We start from the raw sequence: 27,605 nt of genomic DNA, 5'->3' as shown, positions 1-27,605 counted from the left end.
TTCCCAAACTGATCTATAAAGAAGCTTTTTAAAGACAGATGAGACTCAAAATTCAAAGTTTGGTTAAATAGAGAGCTGAAAGTGAGACGTTCTTTATAATCTGATGGTTGAAGAAAATCTGCAGTTCCTGTGGCTGCACTTTCAGAAAAGCTTCATATCCTTTTTGGTAAAATCCTGGACTGCACTGACTTCATATTCCAACACCCACCTGTTCCCGGTGGATTTCTGACCATCACCACCACCCACTCCCACATTCTGACTGTTCTCACAGTAATTCCATCCCGGCTGCTGCTGCTGCTGCTGCTGCTTGTGTCTTTCAAAGGAAGTTTGAACTCATTCCGGCTTCATTCCGGTTCAGTCTGATGACTTTCCACAGTTTCACTCAAATCTGCCTGAAACTCCTGCAGATCAGAGATCTTCTATGTTTAAAGCTGTCATTTATAGGGCATTTGGAAAACTAGAGTCGCACAGGAATCAATGGTTGCTAAGATACCATCAGTGAAGATGGAAGCAAACGAGTTTAGTTTGGAGGAAGTGGAAGAAATGGAAGAGAAATTCACAGATCCTAAAGTACGTTAGACTGTCAGACAGCTGCCATAATTCCGTCAGCTCGCACTCTTGGATGTGTTTGTCTGAGTTTGTGATTGGTCGGAAAATGGATCTTCACCCTGCAGGAACGACCAGCAACACCAAAATAACACACTCGACGTACCGTGACTCAATCAGCTGGGTCGATATCCTGCTTTTCTTAAGCCTTTCAGAGTAAACAAAATTACTCTTTGACACACCGAAGAACACATTTTTAATGAAATGGGAGTTATACTTACAGCTAATTTTCCTATGTAGAAGTAAGACGACTCGATCTCCGAGGCTCCGCCTTTCACTCCTCCTGGGTGCCGCCCATGTCATGACGTCAACCTAGAGTCTGCCTGGGCAGCGTGTCTGCAGCAACCGAACTTTTGCGAAGATGGATGTGCATTCTGTGCACTGAAAATGAAAGCAGTTAGCCGATCACCGCAAGCTCCACAGAGAAAGTGTGCGTGTGTGTTAGCCTGGGGGCGGGGCTGGCAGCGCAGAGTCTTCCTGAAAGGGGCTGTTCCTCACTTTGTGATGTCACAACTAGAGAACCCGCTCGTTTTTGTGGATTGGGAGGGGCTGGTGCTCAGACAGCAGGTTTTTAGAGGAAGGAAGAGGGTCTTGAGGGTAGGGATGCCCAGTTTAGCTCAGTCTGTGTAGTTTAGTTTAACAATTAACAGTTGAATTTTATGAACTTTATTTTATGTTCTTATACAATTGCCGGTATGAAGCCCATTGAAAAAACTATTGTTGCAATAAATAAAAATTGAACTGAATACTGAAAATTGCGTGAATGAATCAAAATCCCACTTTGGGATTGTTTTGTGAGGAATTAACACTATAATACACTAAAAAGCTCAGTTAGTTGATTTTGCATGATGTAGACTCTTTAAGATGATTGCGTAACACCTTACTACTGAAAAGTGTCGCATATCAGCGCAAAGCTGCTCTTCTCTGCTTCAGAATCCACTGGAATTATGTTAATTGTGTAAATAGTTAACGCTAGTGGATAGAATGTAAGCACTAGAGCTAAAGCGCCGGGGTTAAAGGGTCAAATAAAGGATCATTTCGCTTCTCTTCAGCAACAGTTTCATTGTTTAGCTTTCAAATGAAAATCTTTAGGATTTTTTTTATTCAAACGAGTGAGTGCGAGTGTGAAATATTGTCAAAAATTACAGTCAATGATTGGGATCAATAGCATCAGAGATGGGTTAATATCATCCTTAGAGCTGCCCGATGGCACAGCTTCATCTCACTGTAGCCGCAGCCAAACCAGATGATGCAAACGTCACGGATGTGAGGATCTGATGCGGTGGAGCGTCGTTTCATTCCGTCTCCTCGCTCTATAGGAGTACGTGCTGGAAGCTGCCTCTGCGTCACAGAGCAGCCAACGTTCACGCAGACTCCCCCAGCTTCAAACTGTTCTCCTGCAATTATGCAATGCAGATGCATTTCTAATTAACACCGCCCACACCCCACGCTCAACCCCCGGGGGCAAAACCGGGCTGTTGGGGGGGGGGGGGTGTCTGCTTGTGGATGAGAGGAACAGCATAAAGCTGAGTCCCTCTGGATGCGATTGTGAAACGTTGTTTCTTTGCAGCAGCAGAGGAACTAATGAAGATGTCGGAGGCTGTGGTAAAAAATGTTCACATGCTGCAGTTTGTGAGAAGTTCTCCATGAACTTTTCATTCCTTCACCAGGGAGGAACATAAAAAGAAATTCATGGTCTGCAGAGATCCTTGACCTAAAGAACCAAATATCCTGAAGATCCTTGTTTAGTCCAAGGAAAAGCATTCCCACTCAGAAACATCTGGAGGAGCTAAAACACCACAAACAGGTCCTGTAGAAGCTGAGGTTGGTGTCCTTTTGTCCCTGAGGACAAAATAAGGAACTTCTGGATCTGCTGTGAATTACTAACATAGGTGGACAGGTTTGACTGAAAGAACAAAAGTTGATTATAGAAACAGACATGATGCCATGTTCCTCAACACAATGAGGCAATTTTCCCCATTTCATCTAAAAATCAGAACAACTTTGATGGTCGTGTCTTCAGCAGCTCTGTGTCATTTCCCCGCTTTTGTCCTGGAAAATAACCTGATTCTGGGCGGACTGAGGCTCAAACGCAGCTGTGAGCAATCAGCGCCGCCGAACCACAAGAGCAATCAGGACAAACGCAGCAACAGCAACTCCAAACTACAAGAAAACTACAGGAGAAGACATGAGAGGAGGAGGACCACTGAAGAAAAACCAATTCTGTCTAAATGTGTGAAGAAAAGCTGAAAGGTGTAACCGTCATCGCACAGTCCAGCTGAGGTCAAAGAGGAAGAGAGCAAATATATATAATATAATAAAATGTCTGCAAATGCTGCTGTATAAAAACACAGGTGCTAACAACAAGAGCTAAAATAGCTAAATAGAAAAAGCTTTAATAATCTAAGCACTAAAATAATATTTTTAGTAGAACTGATTTCTACATTTCTTGCAGCAGAAAAATGAAAAAAATCTTAACAAAACGATTAAAAACGCTAACATGTAGAACAAACACCTTTTTGACCAAACAATGTTTTTAAAGACGGACTCTGGTCTATTTTCAAAGTGTTCCCAGTGGTCTTTTAATTACGATGATCCCATTTTTAGCCAAACTCCGAAAACTGTGTCATTGTCTAGGACATAGTTTCTGCAGAGCAGCAGGAGTTCATTAGAAATTCACTTCTGAGTTGTGGGCGGGCCGTAAGCCCAACCTGACATTGCAGCTCCTCATTGGCTAAACACACCCGATCCACGTAATCAGCAGCAGATGCAGCAGGGTTTCTGGAAAACCAGCAGGACACCGGCCCTCGAGGCCTGGATTTGGGGACCCCTGGGTTATAGGATTTCATATGAAACTGTCTAAATGAATTCTGCATTAGAACTTAGACATCATGATTAGGGGAATAGTGATTTGACCAGATGTTGGTGGTTGAATCTGTGGATCTGTCAAAAATAACAGATGTTTGCTTGTTCTGTCTCCACAAAACCATCAATGAATCAAGAAGAACTTCAGTCATAACTGGACATGGTTGTCCTTTGGAAGAGAACAAAGACACAAAGAACTGAAATAGTATGCAAGAAAGCTGCTATCAGAAAGTTCCTGCAAAAAGGAACTTGAAAGAAAAACCAGAGATTTCTTCCTTTATTCTTAACATGTTTTTGATTACTGAAAAGCAAAAGGATTCCCATCAGAACAGAGGATCTACAGCCTGGTGAAAAACATTTTGGACAGATTTTAGACTTTCAGACTTTAGAAATAAAAAAAAAAAATAATAAGCAGTGATCCGATCCTGAATGATTTCTGTCCTGAACTACTGTGATGCCCCAAGTAACGAACGCCACTCAGAACAAACGATCTGGATTACGTAAGAACTCCATAACCAATTATACGCATAACCGGCGGTCTGCATAATGAACAATCGACAAATCCCAATACTATCTGGATAACCAACAATCCACACAACCAACGATCCAAAACCAACAATCCACAACCAACGATTCACACAACCAACGATCCACACAACCAACGATCCAAAACCAACAATCCACAACCAACGATCTACACAACCAACGATCCACACAACCAACAATCCAAAACCAACAATCCACAACCAACGATCTACACAACCAAGGATCCACACAACCAACAATCTAAAACCAATGATCCACAACCAATGATCCACAACCAACGATCCACACAACCAACGATCCAAAACCAACAATCCACAACCAACGATCTACACAACCAACGATCCACACAACCAACAATCCAAAACCAACAATCCACAACCAACGATCTACACAACCAAAGATCTACACAACCAACGATCTAAAACCAATGATCCACAACCAATGATCCACAACCAACAATCCACACAACCAAAGATCTACACAACCAACGATCTACACATCCAACAATCCAAAACCAATGATCCACAACCAACACTGCACACAACCAACAATCCACACAACCAAGGATCTACACATTTAACGATGCACAATAGGGTTGGGAGATGTCCATTAAATTGGCAGTTGATGATGTTTACAGTAAAACAAAGGGGTGGACGATGATATAATCGGAGGGGGGGGGGTATTTTTTAATTTTTCGTTATTATAAAATTATAATTGGTTATTTTTCTTTATTACTTTTTTTTCCCAACTAATGACTCATCCGCGATCATCCAGTATAAACTGAGGGAAGTAACTTTAACAAAAAAAATAACAAACAAAATAGAAAAGAAGTAGTCCGCTCCTGCACTTGATTAGTCAAGTAGACCGGTGGACCGAGTGACCGTGTCTCTGAGCAGAGCAGACAGACTTTGTGTTTGAGGGGAATGCAGGATGATTTGTTACATATGCGGTATGTGTGGGAGACTTTGGACTGTGATCCGTCCCACAGCTCTAGGTGAACGAGCTACCGAACTCAGGAGAACCTGGTCTTCCGGTAAAAGTGCGTCTCCGGACAGAGCTCGGACCACCGGCTCACACAACAGCGGTGTGTGAGCTGTTCAAAGCAGAAATGTCACTCAGTCCTTAGAAACTGTTCAAACAATCAGGTGGAATTGTGTTTCCAGTTGTTGTTGTTGTCCCAACAAAATAAAGGCTGCCGTTATTCCCACATATTTACATTCAGCCAAGATGCAGATTGCAGCGTTTCCTGCGTGGATTTTATGTTCATCAAAGGCTAAAAGTCATGGCTTCTTCCGGCTCCGTTTTGCCACAAAAAAAGCACTGACCGCACGGATTAAAATTAAAATAATGAGCGAACAGGCGCTTCATGATAACCGTAACATAAATAAAAGCACGTTTAGAAGATCATCTCGTATTTTACCAAGCTGCCAGATATCTATGTAGCCTCTCAGCGGAACTCATTTCCTCTTCCGGTATTTCAAACACTACTGCGCACCTGCAAATGATTTATTCCCACCGAAAGTGTGACCCATGAGAACGTTTGTTATAATACAAAAGGTTTTTCTGGGCTTATGTGCGCGGTTGAATTCTAATTCGAATATTGATCCGATCAAGATATAACTGCGGCTTATGGTGTCGATTCACAGCGTGGCGGGGGCGTGGCATCACGACGGTGTCTCTCCATCGTGATGTCAGTCCATCGGCACAACCCTAATCCACACAGGCAACGATCTAGATAAGCAACGATCCACACAACCAACAATCTACACAAGCCACGATCCACATAAAGAACGATCCGGATAAGCAGCAATCCACATTATCAATGATCCACGCAGCCAACGATCCACATAATCAACGTTGCAGATAACAGACCAGCACAACGCACTCCTCTGTCACAACAACACATCTCACCACTGTCGTCCAGCTGCCATACGTCTCCTGCACAACTCCAACATTCTTCTCTCTCACTCCAAACTTCCTCGTCATCTTTTTATTCTGTATAAACGCAATTTTCTACATGTTGATTCGGGTGGGCGGAGTAAAGTTTAGTCATTGTGGTCATCCCACTTAAGGCTATAAGTTCCTCCTTCAGAATCTAAAAGACAATGTCACCGCCTTTTTTAACACAACATCTGGAGAAGCGGGCGTGGTTTCCTGTCCTCCATTTGACTTTTTTGACATGAAGTCACAGAATTCTTCTGAAGATATAGAAAAAGTTGAATCCTTTTATTTCTGTTTTTTTGCAAGAAATATGGTAACTCTAATGTAATTCTAATATAACTGTAATTAGGTTTAAATATTCTCAGGTGCAATGAGTGTTTAGATTTGAGCAGAGACAACCTTCAAAGCTCTGAAAAACAGAATCCTGCCGTTAAAAATCATCATTTTCCTGAAAACTACATTTTCAGGGCTCTTTAAAGCACATTTTTCCCTCCCTCTTCTTGTGAAGTTCTGGAGCAGAAGGAGGCTCCTCTGACGCCTGTGGCCCTCCCAGAGAGCATGCGCACCCCTGGCTGCAGAGGAATCTCCACTCATAACGGGAACATGGTGTGATTTTGCTCTGATAGCAGCAGAGGAGGAGCTGCAGCCCCCCACTCATATTTCTGTAGCCTCCATTCTGCTCTGATGTGCGTGCGCGCGCACGTGTGTGTGTGTAAATAATTGATCTCCGTCTCTCGGTCAGGAGGACGTTCGCGGGACGTTTCTCCCTCTATCCTCCCCATGTGATCTCCTCCCCTCCACAGAGCTCACAGCACCCCCACCCCCCACCACCATACTTCTCCTCCTCCCCCTCCCTCCCCGTGCAGGAAGACAAGGCGGAAAGCAGGAGGGTGAACCAAGGACGTCTTTTCTCGAGCCCCCGGAGCCGGAGATGCCAGGAACGAGACGCTATTAGCCCCCGCTGCTGCAGCCGAAGCCCCGCCGCTGGACCCGCGTTGGTGCGTGAGGAGGACCCACCGCCTGCCCGCCTCCCCACCCCGGAGGACGGAGGTAAATCCGCGCCTCGGCGCAGCCCGGCGCTCCGCGGAGCTGTCCACCCGCGGAGGTGCTGAAAAATCCAGCGTCGCTTCGCTCGGGAAGGGTCGCGCGCGAATTAAACGTAGCCCCGCAATCACGCGCGGTTCGGTAACGTGCGGGGAGCTCCTCCACGCTGGAATGGGATGGCTGTGACCGGAGTCCCTTCAATGGAAGACGGAAAGTTTTATCACATGATCAGGAGGAGCGCGCAGGAGGGGCTCCGCGCGCGGGGATCCTCTGGAAACTCATCCCGCGCGCGCAACTGTCACACGCGCGACACGCTCCGAACCAAACACCTCTCTGCTCGGTTTCCACAGACGCCGTCGCCGGTTGGGTCTGGAGTGAAGCATCGACAGGTTCGGAGCTTTTCCTCCGTCTTGAACCGCTGACCTTGGTGTCCTTCTGTGTTCGCGCGCTGGAGAAACCAACCGGAAACAAATGTTCCCGCGCCAAAACATTCACTGAGATTTCTCCTTCTCATCAACTCATCAGTGTTTTTCCCGCTTCTTCTCCTCTAGATCCGCCTAAAGAGGAATTCTACTATTGAATGTGACATTGACCTGCTGAGGGACGACGGGAATTAAAAGCCATCAGCATGAATTTCGTTATGAAACAAGCGTTGGGGGGTAAGTCCCGTTCAGCACCCGTCCCTTTCTGCGGAGATGCTCTGTCACTTTTCCTGTATGGATTTCTGCGCCTTTCTGCTCATCTGCAGCTGGTTTGGCGCATCGATGTGCGCCTGAATTGCGCAGCAGCTCGTGCACTGAGGGATAATCAAGTCAGAGTCTAATCTATAATTTCATTCCAGCATGTAATCATGTGAATGGTTTACTAATTGCTGCAGCCAGTCCCTGGAAAGATGAGGGTTTTAGATAAATTGTAACTGGTTATTGAACTGTTGGACCACTTAACCCAGCCTGTTTTTGTCCAGAAAATGACATTTCTGTCATTTACAGTGGGACCTCATCAGAGCGTCCAGTGACTGATTGGAGCCACAGTTCTCCCAATCAGGATAAAAACACAAAGTCAGCATGGAAATGATAGAAAAAAGAAAAGTGATCATTTCATCTGACATATAGATGAAATTGACACAACAATCTGCAGGGCGTTTGCATGAATTTCACAGGAGGATCAGCTTGTTTTGTGTGAATTTTCATGTTGAAATAAAGGTTAAAAAGGCATAGTTTGCTGTTTAAACACAAAAACATTTGATCTTTTTTCTGTGGAACGACATCCTTAAAACCAGCGTAGAGGGGACGGTGAGTCGTGATAAACAGAAGCATCAGTCCTATTGATCTGAAGAGGTTTGAGTGAGAGGGTTTGATTAAAAAAATAATGTCAATATTCCTGCTCTGGGTTTCTCCGGAGGCTGCTGCATTGCAGATTTGATTTGGAAGGATTTCTGAATGGATGCGTCGATTAAGAAACACCAAGGAGGAGTTTGCATTTTGAGCTGTTTCTTTTAGTACTGCTCATCAAAAGTAAAACAGAAACGAAACATTTGAGTGCTTCTAGCTTTCAGAACGGGCTAATATTAGAATGAAAGCAGCTGCGAGGATTTGTCAGAGGACAAAGATGCGACCTGACTTGCTAACACGTGCAGATTGGTTTGTTTATTGGAGTCTCTGCTGTGTGAGCATCATGTTGCTTCGGTGTGCGGCGAGCATGTCAATGGAGCTGCAGGTGCCCACCGTCAGACTCCGGCAATGCTCCCCGTCCAAAAAGAGACGACAAAACCGCTGAACTCTACAGAAAATAAATCTGACGGCTTTTGCCGAGCTCCTCACACGCAGCGCTGGAGTTTGTCTTTCCATTCTTGGGAGCAGGAATTTTTTATTTCCTTCTAAAGAGGTAGTGAGTTTTCAGTGTGCAGTGGATTAGCTGAGGGCTATTATCTTAGGACGCTGCTTCTGTGAGCTCTGAGGAGAAACTCACACTCCATCTGCTCCAATCTGGGGTCCCGTTTGTGTTCTGTCTGCTCTCTGCGCAGACAGGCCGGCTGTCTTAGCTGCGCAGCAAAGCCTGCTCTGCTTCATGAATCACAACGATTGACCGTTTTTTCATTTTAAGGTCAAACATTGCAGATTAATTATGGATAAATGAAATGGTGAGAAGAAATACAGGTTTTTATATTAGTGGATAAATGTTGCATTTGACCAACTCATGCTTCTTTGTAATGATCATTTTTGAGTCTTTACAGATTTGTGTCACTTTGACCTTCAAGTTAAATATTTACATCCAACAGCACATAAAAGCTAACCACAGAAACAATTTGGTCAAGTACAGTCTCAGTTTCTGGCATTCAACAACTAACCGCTAGCTAACAGGCGGCTATTTTAACCCCTTTATGTCTGAATTTATTTTTTATTATTTAAACACTTATTCTTCTGTGTTTTTTCCATTCAAGGTGATCCTAAATTCAACAGACTTGTAGATTAAATTGTATGTTGTGAGTTAGCATCATACATAATTGAAGGGTTTACTTTAGCATAGGCTAACTGTTAGCACAAAAATACAAAAGTTTCAGTGTGGTGCTAATGTTAGTTTGGTAATTCTACACCTGCGTTTCCTGTCGTCATGACTGTAGTTGTTCCTGAAATGTTTTAAACAAACACTAATTAGGAAAAAATTTAAGGGAAAAAACAAAAAAAAAGTAGCACACAGGTGAAAGTACGAGGCTTCACAGTTAGCTAGTTGTTAGTAGCTAGCTTTTTAAAATCTGTCTTGAAAATCTGATTTTATTCCATCAATCTAAAACATTTGCTTTCAGAAACACAGTATTTGTAATTATTTTATTACACATTTAGCTACAAGCATTAGCGGCTGAAATCTAAGGCTGTGTTCCTAACCCCTAACTACTAAAAACTATATAGTGTGGGACTACGTAGTGCCCTGGATTTTAAAAGCCATTCGGACACCATGTTCACTACCTTTTAAAAAAAATGTGGTGTCATTGATTTCAGGAAGTTAAAATCTCATTGATAGTGTTTTGTTGAGATTATTTATGAATCTACTGTCTTCTGAAGATAAAAAATATTGCTGTTTATTTTATAAAAAACAACAATTAAATATATTTTTTTGGCAAAAATTGTTCCGACGCAATGCATTGTGGTCTATATTCGCTTATCTAGTGAGCGTCGATGCACACTGGTTTTTTCGCAGAGACTTATGGGAAATTTCTAGGGCCCTGGATTTTGGAATTGTAGATTCGGACAGCACTAGAAAATGGGGAACGCACTATGTAGCGAGTGGTGAAGGAATTCAAACACAACCTAAATGCTTAATGCTAATGCTATCTTGCTAGTTAGCGAATGATGCTTATCTTTAGCCGGATAGTACATGCGTACAATACCAAAAAAAACGAAAAACACAAGACAATTTGATATTTAAAAAAAATGTTTTGCAGCAAAATATTTGCCAAAATAGGATTGTCAGAATGAGCGGAGTCATCCTGTGTTGGCCTCTCAGATGCATTCACAGCCTTCATGGACAGGATTGTTTGGGTTCCTGCGTGTTTTTTCTTGGAGCTTAATGGGAGAAGAAGCAGCGCCTGATATTCCAAGGTCTTGGTGCACAGTTGTACAGGGTGAGAAATGAGACACAAAGTGACGTAGTCTGAGAGATTTGCTTGTGCGCGATGGAGGAACAGATCAACAGACAGATCAAAGGAGCATCCACCAATCTGTTGTAGTACAGTCCAGCCAAAAGGGAAGCTGGAGGTTTACCGGTTGATCCCTGTGTTGAGCTGTTGTCATGAACTCTCCCCATCGACAGAAGCCTGCTGAGATGGTTTGAGCATCTCGTCACCTGGTGAGACCTTATTGACACCCCTGAAAGCTGGTATCTTCTGCAGCGCGAAAAGTCGCCTATACTCCAGATGGCACCATAAAAAGTGCTCATAAATAAATCAAAGGCAGCAAACTCGGTCACACCTTTCTCCTCCATCAGTCTGCTCCTCTCTTTGGTCTCCTCTTTCCTCCAGTAAAAAGAGACAGAAAATGAGGTGTAGGAGGAGATGAAAAGTGACAAATTGATCTTTAAAGCGAGGTGTTATATCATCAGTGGCTGACGGCAGAGGTTGGAAAGTGCAGCTGCACTCTGGACCAGCAGAAGCTTTAATCTCACTTTAATGGAAAATGTTTCTCCTCTTTTGCTCGCTGCTTCCTTGACTTGCTTCCCCGAAAGCCTCCTCATCAGCTCGTTTCTGTTGTTTGCAGCTCCTTCTTCTCACCGCACCTCTCCTCCCATCCTTCTGCTGTTCTCACTCCCTCAACCATTACAGTAATTCTGAAGGGCGAGGCACAGAAACCTCCATCAGGCAGCCGGCTGTGTGTGTGTGTGTGTGTGGGTGTGTGTGTGTATGTGAGATGGATGGAGAGTTGTGTGCGTCGGGCAGGGAGGTGGACCTCCGTGGCCAGCTTTAGCTGGCATTAGATGATGAAGTGTTCATGTCACTGGAGAGTTCCACACTCCAAGGAGGAAATGAGGTTAAGAGAAGCAGAAATCTGTGACACTCACACACACACACACACACACACGTAGGCAAACATCAAAATCAAACTGACTGACATTCTGATAAATAAACCAGAGAATGCACATGCTGAGAGTTACAATCATTGGGATGCGACAGGCCTCCCACCCAGCTGAGAACCACGGGGGGGGGTAAACAGCGGCATCGCTGAACACATACAGCAGCAGCCGACAGCTGAGCCGTTCACACACATCCGGTTGGACAAACATATAAACAATCTGCGAGACGACAAACCTCTGTGTGTCAACACATCATGCCTGCTATATATATATAGATATGCAGATGCTATTTGAAGTTTAGGAACAAAAGAAAAGCCGACCCTGCTGGTGGTGGATTTGAGATCTTTGTGTCTGAATAAAAGAGGATTACAAACAGAAGAGGCTGCAGTGAACCTGAACCTGAAACTCAGTTACTATAGTCTAACACAGAGCAACCTCTTTATCCACAATGCCATCGCAACCATTTTTGTTCCATCAGGCCTCGTCCCAACCATTGACTGTGAATGGGAAGTGGACTGAGTGACCCCTCCCCCTGGCGTTCCAAACAGGAAGCATCCGCTGGCTCCAAGAAGCCAAATCTATAGACCAGTAAACAGCTGTCAGTCATTGTATGGGTCAGAATAACTATTCTTGCTTTGATACGTTCTTTTAACAACTTCTTGATAATCCTCCTTTTTTTTCACAATATGTTTTCTGTAGTTCAAGTTATTCAAGGCATAAACCGACCTATCAGACGCCTAAATAATAGTGGGTGGAGCCGGCTGGCTCCCACATCCAACAGTCAAAGCGTTTGATTGACAGATTTCATGTAGTTCGCTTTCAAGGGTGTGGTCTTCCAACAAGCTCACTCCTGATTGGTGAGACTGGTTGCCATAGCAACTTTGACTCAGACCGACTTGGACCAATCACTGTTTATTGATGACATCTGGCTCCAAAATGGTGGCGATTGAATTGACCTAATTGAGATGGAGGTAAACCATTTTTCTGTCTATGACGTCACTCTCACTCAGATCCAGTCCAGAGTCCCAACCCAACATTGGTTCCGCACAGCTCATTTAGTTCGGTTGCTGTGTTCGTTGTGGTTCCATTGCTGAGTGTAGAACCCTCGGTCTGTTTGCAGAAGTGAGCCGTGGCGCCGGTGCTGTGGTGCAGTGAGCGCGACACGTGACGGAGCTGAGGGACCATCCGCCACGCCCAAACTCTGTGTTTAAATGGACTGAACAATGGCGGAGAGGCTGTTTGGAGAACAACAAGCAATTTACAAACATGACCCCAAAATGACCCCCCCAAAAATCTGCAGTTCAATTAATGACCACCCTAGTTCCTATTGATGGTGGAAGAAGACATGTATATTTTATCACTACATGTGAAAAGTATTTGTTAGAGGCTTAACTTAGAATAAACGTGTTGTGACGAAAACATATTTTACTTCATTTTAGACCTCAGAAAAAACGTTTTTCTGCAGTTTCTGATGTTCATCACAATGTTCATCAAGAAGCAGTGAAAACAGTTTTGTTTCTCTGGCAAGAAGATCTGCATCTAGGCTTTTCTTTTTTTTCCATGTTGGTGTAGGAAAACGTCAAATACGTCACATGATTTGATGTAAGCTTGATAGTTTTGCTCAAGGGCCCTTCAGCTGCAGTGATGAAGGTCAGATCTGAGCTTGAGGCAAACAGAATCAGCTCTGGAAGAAAGAACCTCAAGGCCACAGCCGGCCTTTGAGTGGATTTTCCTGTGGACTTCAGGCCAAACAGACTTTGGCTCAGGTTCCAGCTCATGACATGTTTGGTGTGGATTTATGATCCTCTCAGTTTGAAGAGTCTTTCTCTTTGGACACATTTTTAGTTTTTTTAATCAGGAAAATTGACATTCAGGGATCCCTGTTTCAAAGAAGGCCTGGCAAGTGGCAGATTATAACTCAACCATTTCAAACAATCCAAAAAAGTTGTCAGTCTGTAAAAGTTTACAAATTTAGTAAGAAAGAAATTCTAAAAGTCAACAGAAACTACAATTTTTTAATGAATTGTGTTTCGTAAATAACATTAATCAGAAAAAGGGAAATTCCTGCCCTTTGATGTCATCAGCTGTTGCATTGAAAGTGAGAACAGAAAAGGTCTGCAGTCACGTAACACCCGAGGCATTTGTTAAAACAATGCGGCTGAAACTGGTCATTTGTGTGTGCAGTCATAGCAGCCGTGTAATGTCAGATCCATACATTATTTCTGTGACTCATTTGGAGGGAAAGTGTGTTCAGCAGGTTCCTGTGTGGTCACTCTAAGGCCGATTAATCAACCCTCCAGGATTCCTGATTACATCCGAATGTACCAATAGATCCTCTGAACGCAGACTTCTAACATCTTTGCACACATTAAAGCAACATTTTCACCAGACTTTTCCAACTAAATGGATATAATGCTGATCTTTAGCATTTTTAAAGCCATGGAAAAGCCGCGGCTAGAAACACATCCACCTCAAAAGGAGGACGAATAAGTTCAACCACATGCTGCCGATGATGCATGAAGATGGAAAACCCAAAAATTAAGATCAGACACAAAAAAGTTACCTCTATGAAGAAAAGAAGCTCATATAAATTAAAAAATGTAACAGAAATGTCACCAACGAATGTGTAAGTAAATGCATCTGGAATGGACTGTAGACTAAGACAAGAGTTCATCTGTTTGTCTTAAGAAAATAAACATTTTACAAAATACTTGATTTTTTTATTAAAGGCAAAAAAAAAAAGATTTAAAATGGAACAAAATCATTTTAAGAATTTTTTAAATCCATTTTAAATTCAATGCAATACATAAATATATTTTCAAACTTTATTTTCTTTTTATCAGTACACATTCATATTAATATTTTTTTCTAGACTAAATTATTTTTTTCAACTTTGCTTTGGATTTACTGTCAATTTCAATACATTTTATGTAAATTTGAATATTTCTTGTTTGCTATTTTTTGTCTCCATCATTACTGTCTGTGAAGAAAAAGAATCCGAATTGGATTTAAAACGTTAGCAGATCCTTCAGAATGATAAAACCTGTGAGTGTGAAGACTTAAACTATTGGTTCTCACATGTGAAACTGTTGACAGGAGCACATCTGCAGTGTTTTCTATCCCATGACACAGCATGCTAACCCTCATCTTGGTGACTGTCATGTCAGTTAAAGGGAAGGACATGCGGTTTACTCCATCCATCCATCCATCTTCCTCCGCTTATCCGGGACCGGGTCGCGGGGGCAGCAGACTGAGCAGAGATGCCCAGACTTCCCTCACCCCAGCCACTTCCTCCAGCTCCTCTGGGGGGACCCCGAGACGTTCCCAGGCCAGCCGAGAGACACTAGTAGTCTCTCCAGCGTGTCCTGGGTCTTCCCCGGGGCCTCCGCCCAGTGGGACATGCCCGGAACACCTCTCCAGGGAGGCGTCCAGGAGGCATCCGAACTAGATGCCCGAGCCACCTCAACTGGCTCCTTTCGATGTGGAGGAGAAGCGGTTCTACTCCGAGCTCTCCGCGGGTGACCGAGCTTCTCACCCTATCTCTAAGGGAGCGCCCAGCCACCCTGCGGAGGAAGCTCATTTCAGCCGCTTGTATTCGGGACCTTGTTCTTTCGGTCATGACCCATAGCTCATGACCATAGGTGAGTACTGGAACGTAGATCGACCGGTAAATTGAGAGCTTTGCTTTTCGGCTCAGCTCTCTCTTCACCACGACGGACCGATAGAGCGACCGCATAACTACGGACGCTGCTCCGATCCGCCTGTCAATCTCACGCTCCGATCTTCCCTCACTCGTGAACAAGACCCCAAGGTATTTAAACTCCTCCACCTGGGGCAGGGACACTCCACCGACCGAGAGATGGCAAACTACCTTTCTCCGGTCAAGGACCATGGCCTCAGATTTAGCGGTGCTGACCCTCATCCCAGCCGCTTCACACTCGGCCGCAAACCGCCCCAATGCACGCTGGAGGTCCCGGTTCGATGAAGCCAACAGGACAACATCATCTGCAAAAAGCAGAGAGGAAATCCTGTGGTCCCCAAACCAGATCCCCTCCGGCCCCTGGCTGCGCCTAGAAATTCTGTCCATAAAAACTATGAACAGAACCGGTGATAGAGGGCAGCCCTGCCGGAGTCCAACGTGGACCGGGAACAGGTCTGACTTACTGCCGGCTATGCGGACCAAGCTCCTACTCCGGTCATACAGAGACCGGACAGCCCTCAGTAAGGCTCCCCGGACCCCATACTCCCAGAGCACCCCCCACAGGATGCCACGGGGGACGCGGTCGAACGCCTTCTCCAAATCCACAAAACACATATGGACTGGATGAGCGAACTCCCACAAACCCTCCAGCACCCTAGATAGGGTGTAGAGCTGGTCCACTGTTCCACGACCAGGACGGAAACCGCACTGTTGTTCCTGAATCCGAGGTTCGACTATCGGACGGACTCTCCTCTCCAGTACCCTGGCATAGACTTTCCCAGGGAGGCTGAGGAGTGTAATTCCCCTATGGTTGGAACACACCCTCCGGTCCCCCTTCTTAAAGAGGGGAACCACCACCCCTGTCTGCCAGTCCAGTGGTACGGTTCCCGACCGCCACGCGATGCTGCAGAGACGTGTCAGCCAAGACACTCCCACAGCATCCAGAGACTTGAGGTGCTCAGGGCGGATTTCATCCACCCCCGGGGCCCTGCCACCGAGGAGCTCGTTGACTACCTCAGTGACTTCAGCCCGGGTAATGGACAGCCCCACCCCAAAATCCTCACTCTCCACTTCTTCAATAGAAGGCGTGTCAGTGGGATTGAGGAGATCCTCGAAGTACTCCTTCCACCGCCCGACAATGTCCCCAGTCGAAGTCAACAGCTCCCCACCTGCACTGAAAACGGTGCCTGTGGAGAACTGCTTTCCCCTCCTGAGTCGCCGGATGGTTTGCCAGAATTTCTTCGAGGCCAACCGATAGTCCTTCTCCATGGCCTCACCGAACTCCTCCCAGGACCGAGTTTTCGCCTCCGCAACAGTCCGGGCCGCAGCTCGCTTAGACTGCCGGTACCTGTCAGCTGCCTCTGGAGTCCCGCAGGCCAGCCAGGCCTGGTAGGACTCCTTCTTCAGCTTGACGGCATCCCTTACTTCCGGTGTCCACCACCGGGTTCTGGGGTTACCGCCGCGACAGGCACCAGAGACCTTGCGACCACAACTCCGAGCAGCAGCAGAGACAATGGAGGTGGAAAACATGGTCCACTCGGACTCAATGTCCCCAACCTCCCCCGGTACCTGTTTGAAGTTCTCCCGGATGTGAGAGTTAAAGACTTCCCTGACGGAGGGCTCAGCCAGACGTTCCCAGCAGACCCTCACAGTACGTTTGGGTCTTCCAAGTCTTTCCGGCCTCTTTCCCCGCCAGCGAATCCAACTCACCACCAGGTAGTGATCGGTGGACAGCTCCGCCCCTCTCTTCACCCGAGTGTCCAAGACACAGGGCCGAAGGTCACCTGAAACAACTACAAAGTCGATCATTGACCTCCTGCCTAGGGCGTCCTGATGCCAGGTGTACTGATGGACACCCTTGTGCTCGAACATGGTGTTCGTTATGGACAAACTATGACGAGCACAGAAGTCCAATAACAAAACACCACTCGGGTTCAGATCAGGGGGGGCGTTCCTACCAATCACACCCCTCCAGGTGCCACTGTCATTGCCCACGTGGGCATTGAAGTCCCCCAGGAAGACAATGGAGTCCCCCGTTGGGGCACTTTCCAGTACCCCTTCGAGAGACACCAAGAAGGCCTGGTACTCCGAACTGCTGTTCGGCCCGTAAGCCGAAACAACAGTTAGAGACCTGTCCCCCACCCGGAGGCGGAGGGACATGACCCTCTCGTCCACCGGGGTGAACTCCAACACTTGGCGGCTGAGCTGGGGGCTCACGAGTAAGCCTACGCCAGCCCGCCGCCTCTCACCTTGGGCAACTCCAGAGTGGTAGAGAGTCCAACCCCTCTCTAAGGAATGAGTTTCAGAGCCCAGGCTATGTGTGGAGGTGAGCCCGACTATATCTAGACGGTATCTCTCAACCTCTCGCACCAGCTCAGGCTCCTTCCCTCCCAGAGAGGTGACATTCCATGTCCCAAAAGCCAGGTTCCATGATCGGGGTTTGGGCCGCCGAGGCACCCGCCCTCGACTGCCACCCAAACCACACACAAAATGCGGTTTACTAGGGAGAATAAAATGACTTAGTTTGCTCACAGTTTTGTTTTGGTTCATTAGGTAATTTGTGTTTTGCGAAAAAAAGAAAAATAGAAATTCAGACAAATCCTTTTAAAAAAAAGTCCTAATAAATAAAAGTAAGAATGAAGAAAAACCTGTCAGTGGGCTTTCGCTAAGCTTGGTGGAATGGAATATAACACTAAATGTAAATTCTACATACAATACGCATTTGACGCTTTCAACGTAAACACACTCCCCTGTGATCTAGCTTAATGTCGGAACGTACGGTTTGATTTTAAACCAAGAATTATGGCATCACAACTGTTTACTATGAACAAAATGGGGCTTTGTCATTAAAAATATGTGTGTGGGGGGGGTGGGGGGTGTCAGTCTCTTTAGCTGTTGGTGCCTGAAAGCTTTGTCCTTTTGCTTTCAGACAAGTATATTCCATCAGGCATCAAACTGCAAACAGTTAAACAGGACAAACGGTACTGGGTGTCTTTCTGTCGGGCTCGTCTCCATCACTCATGTTCCTCTGCTCCAATGTCAGCTTGTCCAGCAGGAATGGAACAGGGATTATGTCTCTTTGGGGACGTTTGAATCACAGGACGGCTCAGAACTTCTCTTCGGCGTAGGCTGAAGGTCCCTCTCCTGCATTTTGGGCCATTTCCTTTCTAACAGACCAGTTTGCGCAGCGACATTCGACCATTAATCTGGCGGCTTCGATAACGCCGGCGTTCCACAGAGGCAAACACTTCTTACAGGATTTCACAGCGCCGGCGTGCTTGGATGAGCATTCTGAGGGCATTTGGGAGGGTTTCTTCCTGTGTAACTGCCTTTTAGCTGAATTGCATCTAAAAAGAAACGTTTTCTAGTGAAGATCAACTCTTCTTAAGGCGGTTCAGAGAAATGGGCTGAGAATGGAGGCAGTAATGATCAATGGAGCCGCAGTAATGCTGGGAGCCTCAGAACATTAAGGTGGTGCCTTCAGGCTGCAGAGGAACAATGCGTTCTCTCGACACCCGTTTTATGGCTTGGACTTTTTTTTTTGGCCGTGAAGCCCCTGAATAAACTGGATGTTCAAAGCCAGGACTAGTCTTTCCATGTTTACCCAAACCTTTTACTTGCTCTTGTTGGGGTATTTCGCTGTCAAGCCGTTGATTTTTAAATCTTTCAAGATGGAGGTGACATGACGGGTCAAAACATAATATGTTCCAACATATTCCTTAAAGGTTTTAAGGATGCTTTAATAACCCCGTTTTGGTTGTAAAATCCACAACCTGCAGGTTTTCCTGCCTCTTAGAGATCCGCTCTGTCACAATGTGGTTTAGAAGTCTAAACAAAGTCGGGGATGATAGTTTTCGGGCGACAAAACGGTGTTGGCTGATTGTTGGCGTGAAAACCAAACTCAGAGCTCCCCGGCGTGTAATCTTCTGCCAAACCTCCGATCAAAAGACGCTCTTAATTAAACTTTGAATTGACTAATGCGTTGCGATGAAAGAAGCACAGCTGAATGAGTGAGGCTGCAAACCTTTCCACCAATTAGTGTGTTTAAGTGTAATCTAGCGATGTTCCACTCTCCTCTGGGATTCCTGTTATCACAGGCGGAGTGTTTGGTTTTGTTCAGGAGGCCGGCGACCCTCGCAGCGGAGAACAGAGATGTTTCAGGGTTTCTTCAAACCTGCTAGACTGGAAAAGAGGACTAATCTGTGTTGAGTACTAAAAGCCGATAAGAGCAGGAGGGGCTCACGTGCAGCACTGCAACTGCTCCATGACAGCCAGTTAGGAAGCTTTTATAAGAAAAGTTATGGACTTTGGTATACAATCTATATGTTTATTTTGTTTGGAGGCGTGTACGGCTTTGGGGAAAAACTGTCTCCTTTCATGCCAGGTAAATAAACAGTTTTTGGCATAAAGTCACAGATGAAACAAGTAAAAGGTCAATGAAGCAGAAGAACATGTTTAACGAGAAACATCTCACTCAAAAAGACAAGCATCAAAGATGTTTTAGGTCTGTTGGACTCCAGAGAACCTCAGTGAGATCCATCGTCCAGAAAACTGAACAGAGGAGCAGAAAAGAGTCAAAAGACGCGACCAGGTCAACGTCTTCTGCTGGCACCTGGTCAGCTCAAAGTTAAAGTCGTTTTCTACCACAGGACTCATCCAGGAGGCCACGAAAGTAGCAGGAGATGATGGAAAGAAGGTCAGACCTCACTGGACTCAGTTTTTGTGTCAAAGAAAAAAAGAATGATCGGGAAAATCTGTCTTTTCAAAGGCAGTGAAAAATGAAACTTCGTAATGAAGTTTATAAACGATTTATTCTGCAGGCAGAACACAGAGAGCTGCAGTGAAAAGAGCAAACCTTTGAAATGCATCATTTATTCACTGGACCTGCTTCCATCAGAACAAAAGTCATCCCTCTGAAGATGATTGATGTGTTGATACTTCACTTGTCATCTTGGTGCGGTCACAGGGCCCTGAAGGACTTCCTGCCACACTGTGTGTGCCGTCTTTGTCAGGATCATGGGGGAAAAATAGCAGAGATCCACCTCAGGGGTTCTGCGGAATGAGCAGCAGCCTTAAGACATGACCCGGTCCAAACCTTCCATTCAGAAGACGCCTGAGGCCTCAGGACTAAAGAACAAGACGTTCCTCAAACTTTGATCTGAGAAAGTTCAAGTCAGAGATGCGCTTTTGATAGAACCTTTAATGCCCACAAACAAACAAACAGTGCAGAACAATTGGAAGTAAAATATTTTGTTTTAAAAAGTTGATATATTCTGGGTCTGAAAGGTTATTTTGTTATTTGGAGGTAGGCCTGATTTTTTTCTGTAACTTTCTCTACTTTAAATCAAACCTAATCGTAAAGAAAAATAAATCCCATAAATCAAAATAAATCATAAATCCCTGGAACACTTTTCTCTGAAAAATCTGATGTTAACGTAATTTCTTTATAATGCCTACCTGTTTAATTTAAACTCCCACCAGGGACAAATGTACGATTACGTCCTTTTGGGTCCTTAATGTCCTCACAAAAATGTAAAAATTCAGCTGAACATTTGTAAAATAAAGGCCAGCATCCATCCATTCATCTTATCTGGACCTCCATTTCCATAGAAACGTCCTCCGGTTCTGCTGGTGGAACCCTAAGGTGTTCTCAGATCAGGTGGTCCCTCCAGTGAGTCTTGGGTCTACCTTTAGGTCTTTAGGTACCTCTGACCCCAGATTGTACTCTACAAAAGTCTTCGAAACACCTCAGAACCACAGATGTGAGGTCTGTAAATGCAGGAATGAAGGATCCAAATCAGATCCGACTTTTAGTGGCGTTTAGAACGTCTACTCGTAGCGACCACAGATTGACATTTTCGGGTCTGTGGGGGTTTTTTGAACCGCGGGTAGGAGGACAATCCATCAACTGCTCAAGGAGTCCCTGTGCGGCCAACACACCTGTCAATCAAGTCTCGTCTTTTTTACCATGAAAAGTCCCAGAGGGGTCTTCTGCATGGAAACACTCTGAATTGACCTGAGAGGATGGTCAGCCCACGCTTTTAAAAAAAAACAGACGGACTGCTCCAGACTCTGAGAGTGACAGCTGGACCATGGCGTTCACTGGTTTCCATGCAATGCTCCATGGTCTGCATACATACAGCCCTTTTTTTTCCTGTTCTTAACAGGAGTTCAGCTTCAGAGCTTAGAAAACACAGTAAACTGAAGAGTAATAGCTTCACAAAAAGACTGCCACAGGCCTGGCAGCAGGAAAAACAAATGCTGGTTTACATGAGCTCCGTGTGTGGCGGCTCCACTCATCCATGCAGACGCATCAGCCTCTAAACCGGAGCTCACTACACCTCTGTTCTTTGCTGTTCCAGGCTAATTACTGCTCCAAATGGATGCAGTGTTTTTCTGGGTCTGCTCTTGGTGGGGAGTTGAGGAAATCAAACACTACCTGCATCAGCAGACAGACGCCGTTCCACATGAACAGTGTTGATTCATGCTTTGACCTAGAAAGCGGTTCATCGCGAACGCTGCGGCTGCATGACACTTAACTATGGGCTTGTAAGAGGGATGAGTGGATGGGACACATTAGTGTTATGGAGCACCTTCCACTGTCTGTGTGAGAGTGTTTACGGCGCCGCTAATCACAGGGACTGTCGCCGCGAAACGTGCCGACTCAGATGTGCTTCTTGCTTTTCATCGCAGGTACGGCGGGAAATGTCAGATGTGCACTTCTGTCTTTATCGGTACATGTTTTTGTTTAGAAGTTCATTAACTACAAAGACAAAATGTATGCTGCATCTTTGTTTTCAATAATTCAAGAAAAGCTGTAAACAAAGACTAAAGTGGCGTCCATCTCATCTTAGGGGTCCTTTCAAGCGTTCCAGTAGCTGTTCAGCTCAGCATTTTCTATTCACAGTGGAATTAAAAGTTTAAAATGATGTACAGTAAAATGAATGGCACTTTGCCTAAAGAGTCTTTGTCATGCAAAATCAACTTTTTGCAAAAGTATATTAAAATTTCGCCCAAAAACAACCCCAAAGTGGTATTTTGATTCGTTCAGGCATTTCTGAGTATTCCTCTAAAAACCTGCTCTCTAAGCACCGAACCCGGCTCTAGGTAGACGTCCAGAAATGGGCGGCACCCACAAAGACAGAAAGGCGGAGCCTCATAGACCCTCACAGATTGAGTCGTCTCTGTTGGAAAATGAGCTGCAAAACTAATATTTCTATCTTTTTTTTTTAACCCCTAACCCTAGGGTTAGGTTTTTTTTATATATATAAATTGTATATATATATATATATTATAATATTTCCTTCTTTAGTGTGCCAAAGGTAACATATGATCATATATATGGATGTCGTTTTAGGAGATTAAGAATAGAATGATATAGACCCTTTAAATGGATAAGTAGAAGACTCCAAAAGGTGAGAGGTCCATAGCAACCATAGTCATTTTTTGTTTTTCTGGTGCTGGACATTATACAAACACATTTTTTTGTCTCTATGTAAAGGTACATTTTTAAGGTTTCCTTAGCAACCAACCGTTACCATGCCTACATCCTTCACGTCCTCTAGACCAGTGTTTTTCAACCAGTGTGCCGCGGCACACCAGTGTGCCGCGGCACACTAGTGTGCCGTGGGAGATGGTCAAATGATCAAATGATGATCTAAAAGCAATTATTACCATCTCCAGGAAATCAGCTCTTTGTTCATCCAAACAGGCCCTGATAAAACACTGAGAAGTTAAGAATATGAAATATCATAAAATTATTTTTTCTTTGTGTTTATATGATTCTATTAAAGACATTTTGATAAGAATAACGGGATACCGCGATTTAGCTGCAGCTATAACTGTGTAAGGAAAAGTCCCGCCCCTTTAACTGTCTCCACAAATCATTCTTGAAGGCTTAATCACATGTCATCAGTCTGACCAATCAGAAGTGGTTAAAGTATTCACTTCCTTGTTTCGATTTAGCGCAAAAAAGTCTCTCTGTTCTAACAAAAATACCAGCTAAAGCTCGTCTTTAGCGGTGTAGCTTTCCACAGAATCTGGTATCAGACTGGAACAAGTGAACAAAACCATGAAGCTCAAAGACGCTGGTCTTTCTGCGGTCGGCGGATTACGGGCACTACATCTCCCATGATGCAGTAAAGTGACTGTCTTAGCGCACAATGAGTCTCTCCTCTTAACGTCTTAAAACAACGAACACACATCAAACAGTTTTTGAATCTCTTGACTTAATTTTTAATACATCTTTTAGAAAAAACAGCTGCAGCTTCCAGCGTTTTCTGCAACAATTATCACAAAAATGCAAGTGAGATTGCAGAGCGGCTGTAGATCAATACAGACTGAGTTTGTTTGTTTTTTAATTTATCTTTTTTTTTGGATGCTGGTGTGCCGCGGGATTTTTGTCAAGGTTAAAGTGTGCCATGGCTCAAAAAAGGTTGAAAAACACTGATCTAGACGACCACACTATCAGCAGTAAAACAGTCACTAAAACAAATGCGCTAAATCATTTTATGAATCTTTATTACTATAGCACATCGTCGGCATAAATGTATATATATCAGTGATGAAAGTCAGGCAAGGAAAAAATCCCTGAACTTTTCTTTGAGCGATATGGCGGGCACAGAGCGAAATTTTGGAAAAATACGTGGTCTTAGATGCATTCTTGTGCATTCTGGCAACTAGTTATTCACTTCTTTATCAAGAAACTAAGACTAATTGGAGCATCATGATTTGTCATTCAAACCCCTAGTTTGACTCTCCATTAAGGACTTGCTGGTCCTAAAAAAGAATTTGGAAAATTGCTCAAAGTAACACAATCCTACAATCTACGCTTTTCTTTAAAGCTGCAAAACATACAATTGCTAAAATATAGTAACATCAAAGCCCCAAATGGCAAAAAGAACACCAGTAACTATTATATTCTATGAAAATACCTCAGTTATTTATACATTATTTCTGCTTTAGAAATGACTGATGTACAACATCCACTTGCACTGTTTTCTCAAACTATAATTACATCAAAATATGGGATCTGCTTTAAACTATAATTCTATAACATAATACATCAATTCTTTAACACCAATACTAAGTAATCTGGGAAATATCAAAACAAACATACAAACTAAGCTAAACATTGTAAACATTATTTTTTAAGAGAGTGCGGGTCCAAACCATCAAATACTTATAATTAATGTCAACTATACTGAACTAAATCATGGTAATTAGGAAATACAAATAAATTAGATAGAGAAATGTATTCAAAATAAAAACTGAAACTCAAAACTAAAATTGAAATTATTTCAAAATGTGGTTTTGAGATTATTTTACACAAAAAAGTATTTGACCTACACTACCTTAAAAATCTTTTTTTTCCAGCCAAGACCACTTCAATTTGTTTTTTATCGTCTTCTCACAACTGAGGTCGTGACCACGCTCAATAATGACGATGCCTGCCATTATTTTAACACAAATTTGATCGCAAACTCTTCAGATGTGTTTGTGAAAGTTTAGCGTGGGTCCGCCAGTTTTGGTCTCTAGGGAAGCGAGTCACGCTGACCACGTGGTGCAGACAGAGCCAATCAGACCCGTCGACACATCCGAAAGCAACTAAAACGTCCCGTCATTGGTCAATTCAAGGCCGGGAAGACGAGAAATGGCCACGACCATAGAGGAAGCGATCTGCGGAGAAATATAGAAAATAAAGCTAAAATTAGCTGATTTCAGACCATTTTTTAATCCGGAAAGCGATTTGTCCGTAGAGATCAGGTCTTTATTTCCCGGAAAGCACGTTCGGTTTGCTCAAAAACCCGGATTTCCGGGAATTCCCGGAAGACTTTCATCACTGATATATTTATACACAAAAGGGCTATATAAACATGAAAGGCAGATAAAAAGGAAATAAAATTAGTAAAACAATAATAGTTAGTGATACCACCAACTACTGAGAAATTAAAAGCCATAGTAAAAAGGGAAATCCTTAGTTTCCATTTAAAACTGTGACCTAGACGCATTGAGCAAATACTGGCTGGCAGACCCTGAACTATGTATAGCAGATTGAGAATGCCACCAAAGTACAAAATAACAATCATCTATCTGAGAGGATCACAAAGACAATGGTATAAACCAACTCAATGGGAATTTTGGAAATATACATTTGTTGCCATGTCAACACAATAAATGTGGGGGGCTCTGAACATAAACACAATTTAGATGATAAAAAATGACCTATCCTGCTGTATCATACTTTTTAACAAATTAGTTTAGAGGGAAAATTTGGGTCACGATAAAAACTACTGACACCCGGTTGAAGTGATGGAATAAAAGACTTCTATTCCATTAGCAGCACCACCACAATATCAGCTAATGGGCGGTGAGGCGGTGCTGCTGGATGCATTCAGGTGACATGAGTCACTGTTTCAGACAAAGAGGGGACATATCTTAAATTGGCATGCGGCCTTCTTGGATCACCTTCACTGAACAACGGCGTCCACGGCGTCATTTGAAATAAGTGATGTGAGTGGATTTCCACTACACTCAGAGGAAGACCAGACAAGTCTCTTTCCATGGAAAAAAAAACTATTCAAGTGCAAAGAACTCATCTTGTGTATTGCTCTCTAAAGAGAAACCCGGTAATGTTTGGAGGCCTAATGGTGTCCATGAACCCTGTTAAGTGGTTGTGAGGATACTGAAGGCTTCAAAGGAAAGGCAGAAGTTCATGTTACCGAGTTCTGAAGTAACATGATATAAATGTTGCCAAAGAATAGAGTAAAAGTTTGGTTAGAACACATAGAATAGTTAGAAAAACAGTCTGTACTAGAATCATGGTCACTACGCTGGTCATTTGAAGCAGTAAGCCCAACTAAGGCTTAAGCTGCGTTCATCTGAACACGTTTGCCCGTCAGGGGCATCCAGTTTCACTGTTAAGCCAATGTACAGACACGACTAGATGTCCTGCACCGCAATATGGGCGACACGTTGCAGCACCTCAAAAGTTCAAGACGCATTGCGTTGACCAATCAGGGACTCAGCTTGGCGCCATTGACACGTCAATGGCGCAATTAGCAGGAGGAGTCCGAAAAGGCGTGCCTGTACGAGGCACGCAGAAGGCCTGTACAACATATGATGGTCGTAGACGGCTCATGCAAACTTTTATCTACAGGCATGCTGCAGGCGACAGCTCATAGTAAACACGTATACAACACGTAAGGATCCCGTTAGTGCTGTTCACGTGACAAGTGCGTGCTCCTCGCTGCAGCCTCACTGTTAGAAATAAGAAATGAAACAATCGGGGTGCAGGTGCACTGGTGCGCGGTAAGTAAGGAGTCAGTACTCGCACCTCGCTAAGAGTGTGGCGGTGGTGGTGGTAAAGACACCGTACGCCAGCATCACCCATACAGTATGTCATGCGTGTAGGCTTACGAATAGAGTCAACATAACTTAAGTTATACTCCAAATGGCCCTCGTCTACTTAGGAGACGAGCTTCTAACATCAAAGTCCTCCATCTGATTGGTCAAATGCATAAAGTGGTTTATTTCATCCATTAAAAACTTCAAGCTGCCATAAGATTGTTTTAGTACATTTAAGGTAACCATTTATCCCAATTTTTGCAGACTTTTGAGATATACAGCTTGATATCGCAGTAACAATATATTTGCGATTAATTGTGCAGGTCTACCACTCACAATGGTACGCTCCATTTTCCTGCTGTCCCTTAAGGTGGTAGTACGAGCCTCAAGGGAACCAAAAGAAACGCCTGCACTCTCCCTTCCAGGCAGCCGCTCCTCCTTATGACCCTCCACGGACCCGGACAACCCAAAAACCAGCAGAACCCATACGGGTTCAGCCTGAAAGACCGTTTATTTGGGAGCTGAGATATTCTAGTACATATTTAGCTAAATCCTAAGTTCTGGCTGTTTTTAACTTTGGTCTTCTGCAGAAGAACTTTTTCATTTGAATTCCAGGCAAAGGCTGGACTTTGCACTCGGGTGGAAACGAGCTGCATGCGGGGGTCAGCAGCTGTGCGCTTGGCAGAAACACAAACTGGCCGGGCCCATTGCTGTGTGAAGCGAGGGGCAGAAGGAGTCAGCCATGCGTTGTGTCCTGCTGAGGATGAGGATGCTCAGACACGCCACCTGCTATTGTGACACTCCACATGAGGGGGGTGTGCAGCCCCCATCCCACCCTCTGCCCCCCCCCCCCCCCCCGAAACCACCGTTTTCTCTCTGAGGTTTTCAATCTTAAAGTTTCCGAATGACTGAAACACGAGTCCCGGTTGTAAAGGGAAAACGTCCGAGGGAAGGGGCATGAGATCCCGCTGACTAAACAAACAATCCAAAAAAA

General features: G+C 44.3%; 1 protein-coding gene and 1 long non-coding RNA gene across 4 annotated transcripts in view; one reads left to right on the top strand and one right to left on the bottom strand.

The window, feature by feature from the left end:
- LOC110015789 overlaps window positions 1-27,605 on the bottom strand; it is a 154,217-nt gene that overhangs the window by 6,335 nt on the left and 120,277 nt on the right. The gene's annotated exons all lie outside the window — the stretch shown is intronic.
- LOC101172174 (complexin-1) overlaps window positions 6,655-27,605 on the top strand; it is a 53,115-nt gene continuing 32,164 nt past the window's right edge. Inside the window, exons 1-2 of one of the 2 annotated variants that reach the window (XM_004073605.4) lie at window positions 6,655-7,008; window positions 7,554-7,661. In XM_004073605.4, the coding sequence (XP_004073653.1) occupies window positions 7,631-7,661 (31 nt within the window). In that variant the 5' untranslated portion in view covers window positions 6,655-7,008; window positions 7,554-7,630. Of the gene's footprint in view, window positions 7,009-7,256; window positions 7,392-7,553; window positions 7,662-27,605 lie in introns of those variants that run through there. The other variant, XM_004073606.4, reaches the window with a different exon arrangement.

The sequence above is a fragment of the Oryzias latipes genome, chromosome 10 (assembly GCF_002234675.1).
Source record: "Oryzias latipes chromosome 10, ASM223467v1".
Lineage (NCBI taxonomy): Eukaryota > Metazoa > Chordata > Actinopteri > Beloniformes > Adrianichthyidae > Oryzias > Oryzias latipes.
This window is presented reverse-complemented; position numbering and strand designations above follow the sequence as displayed.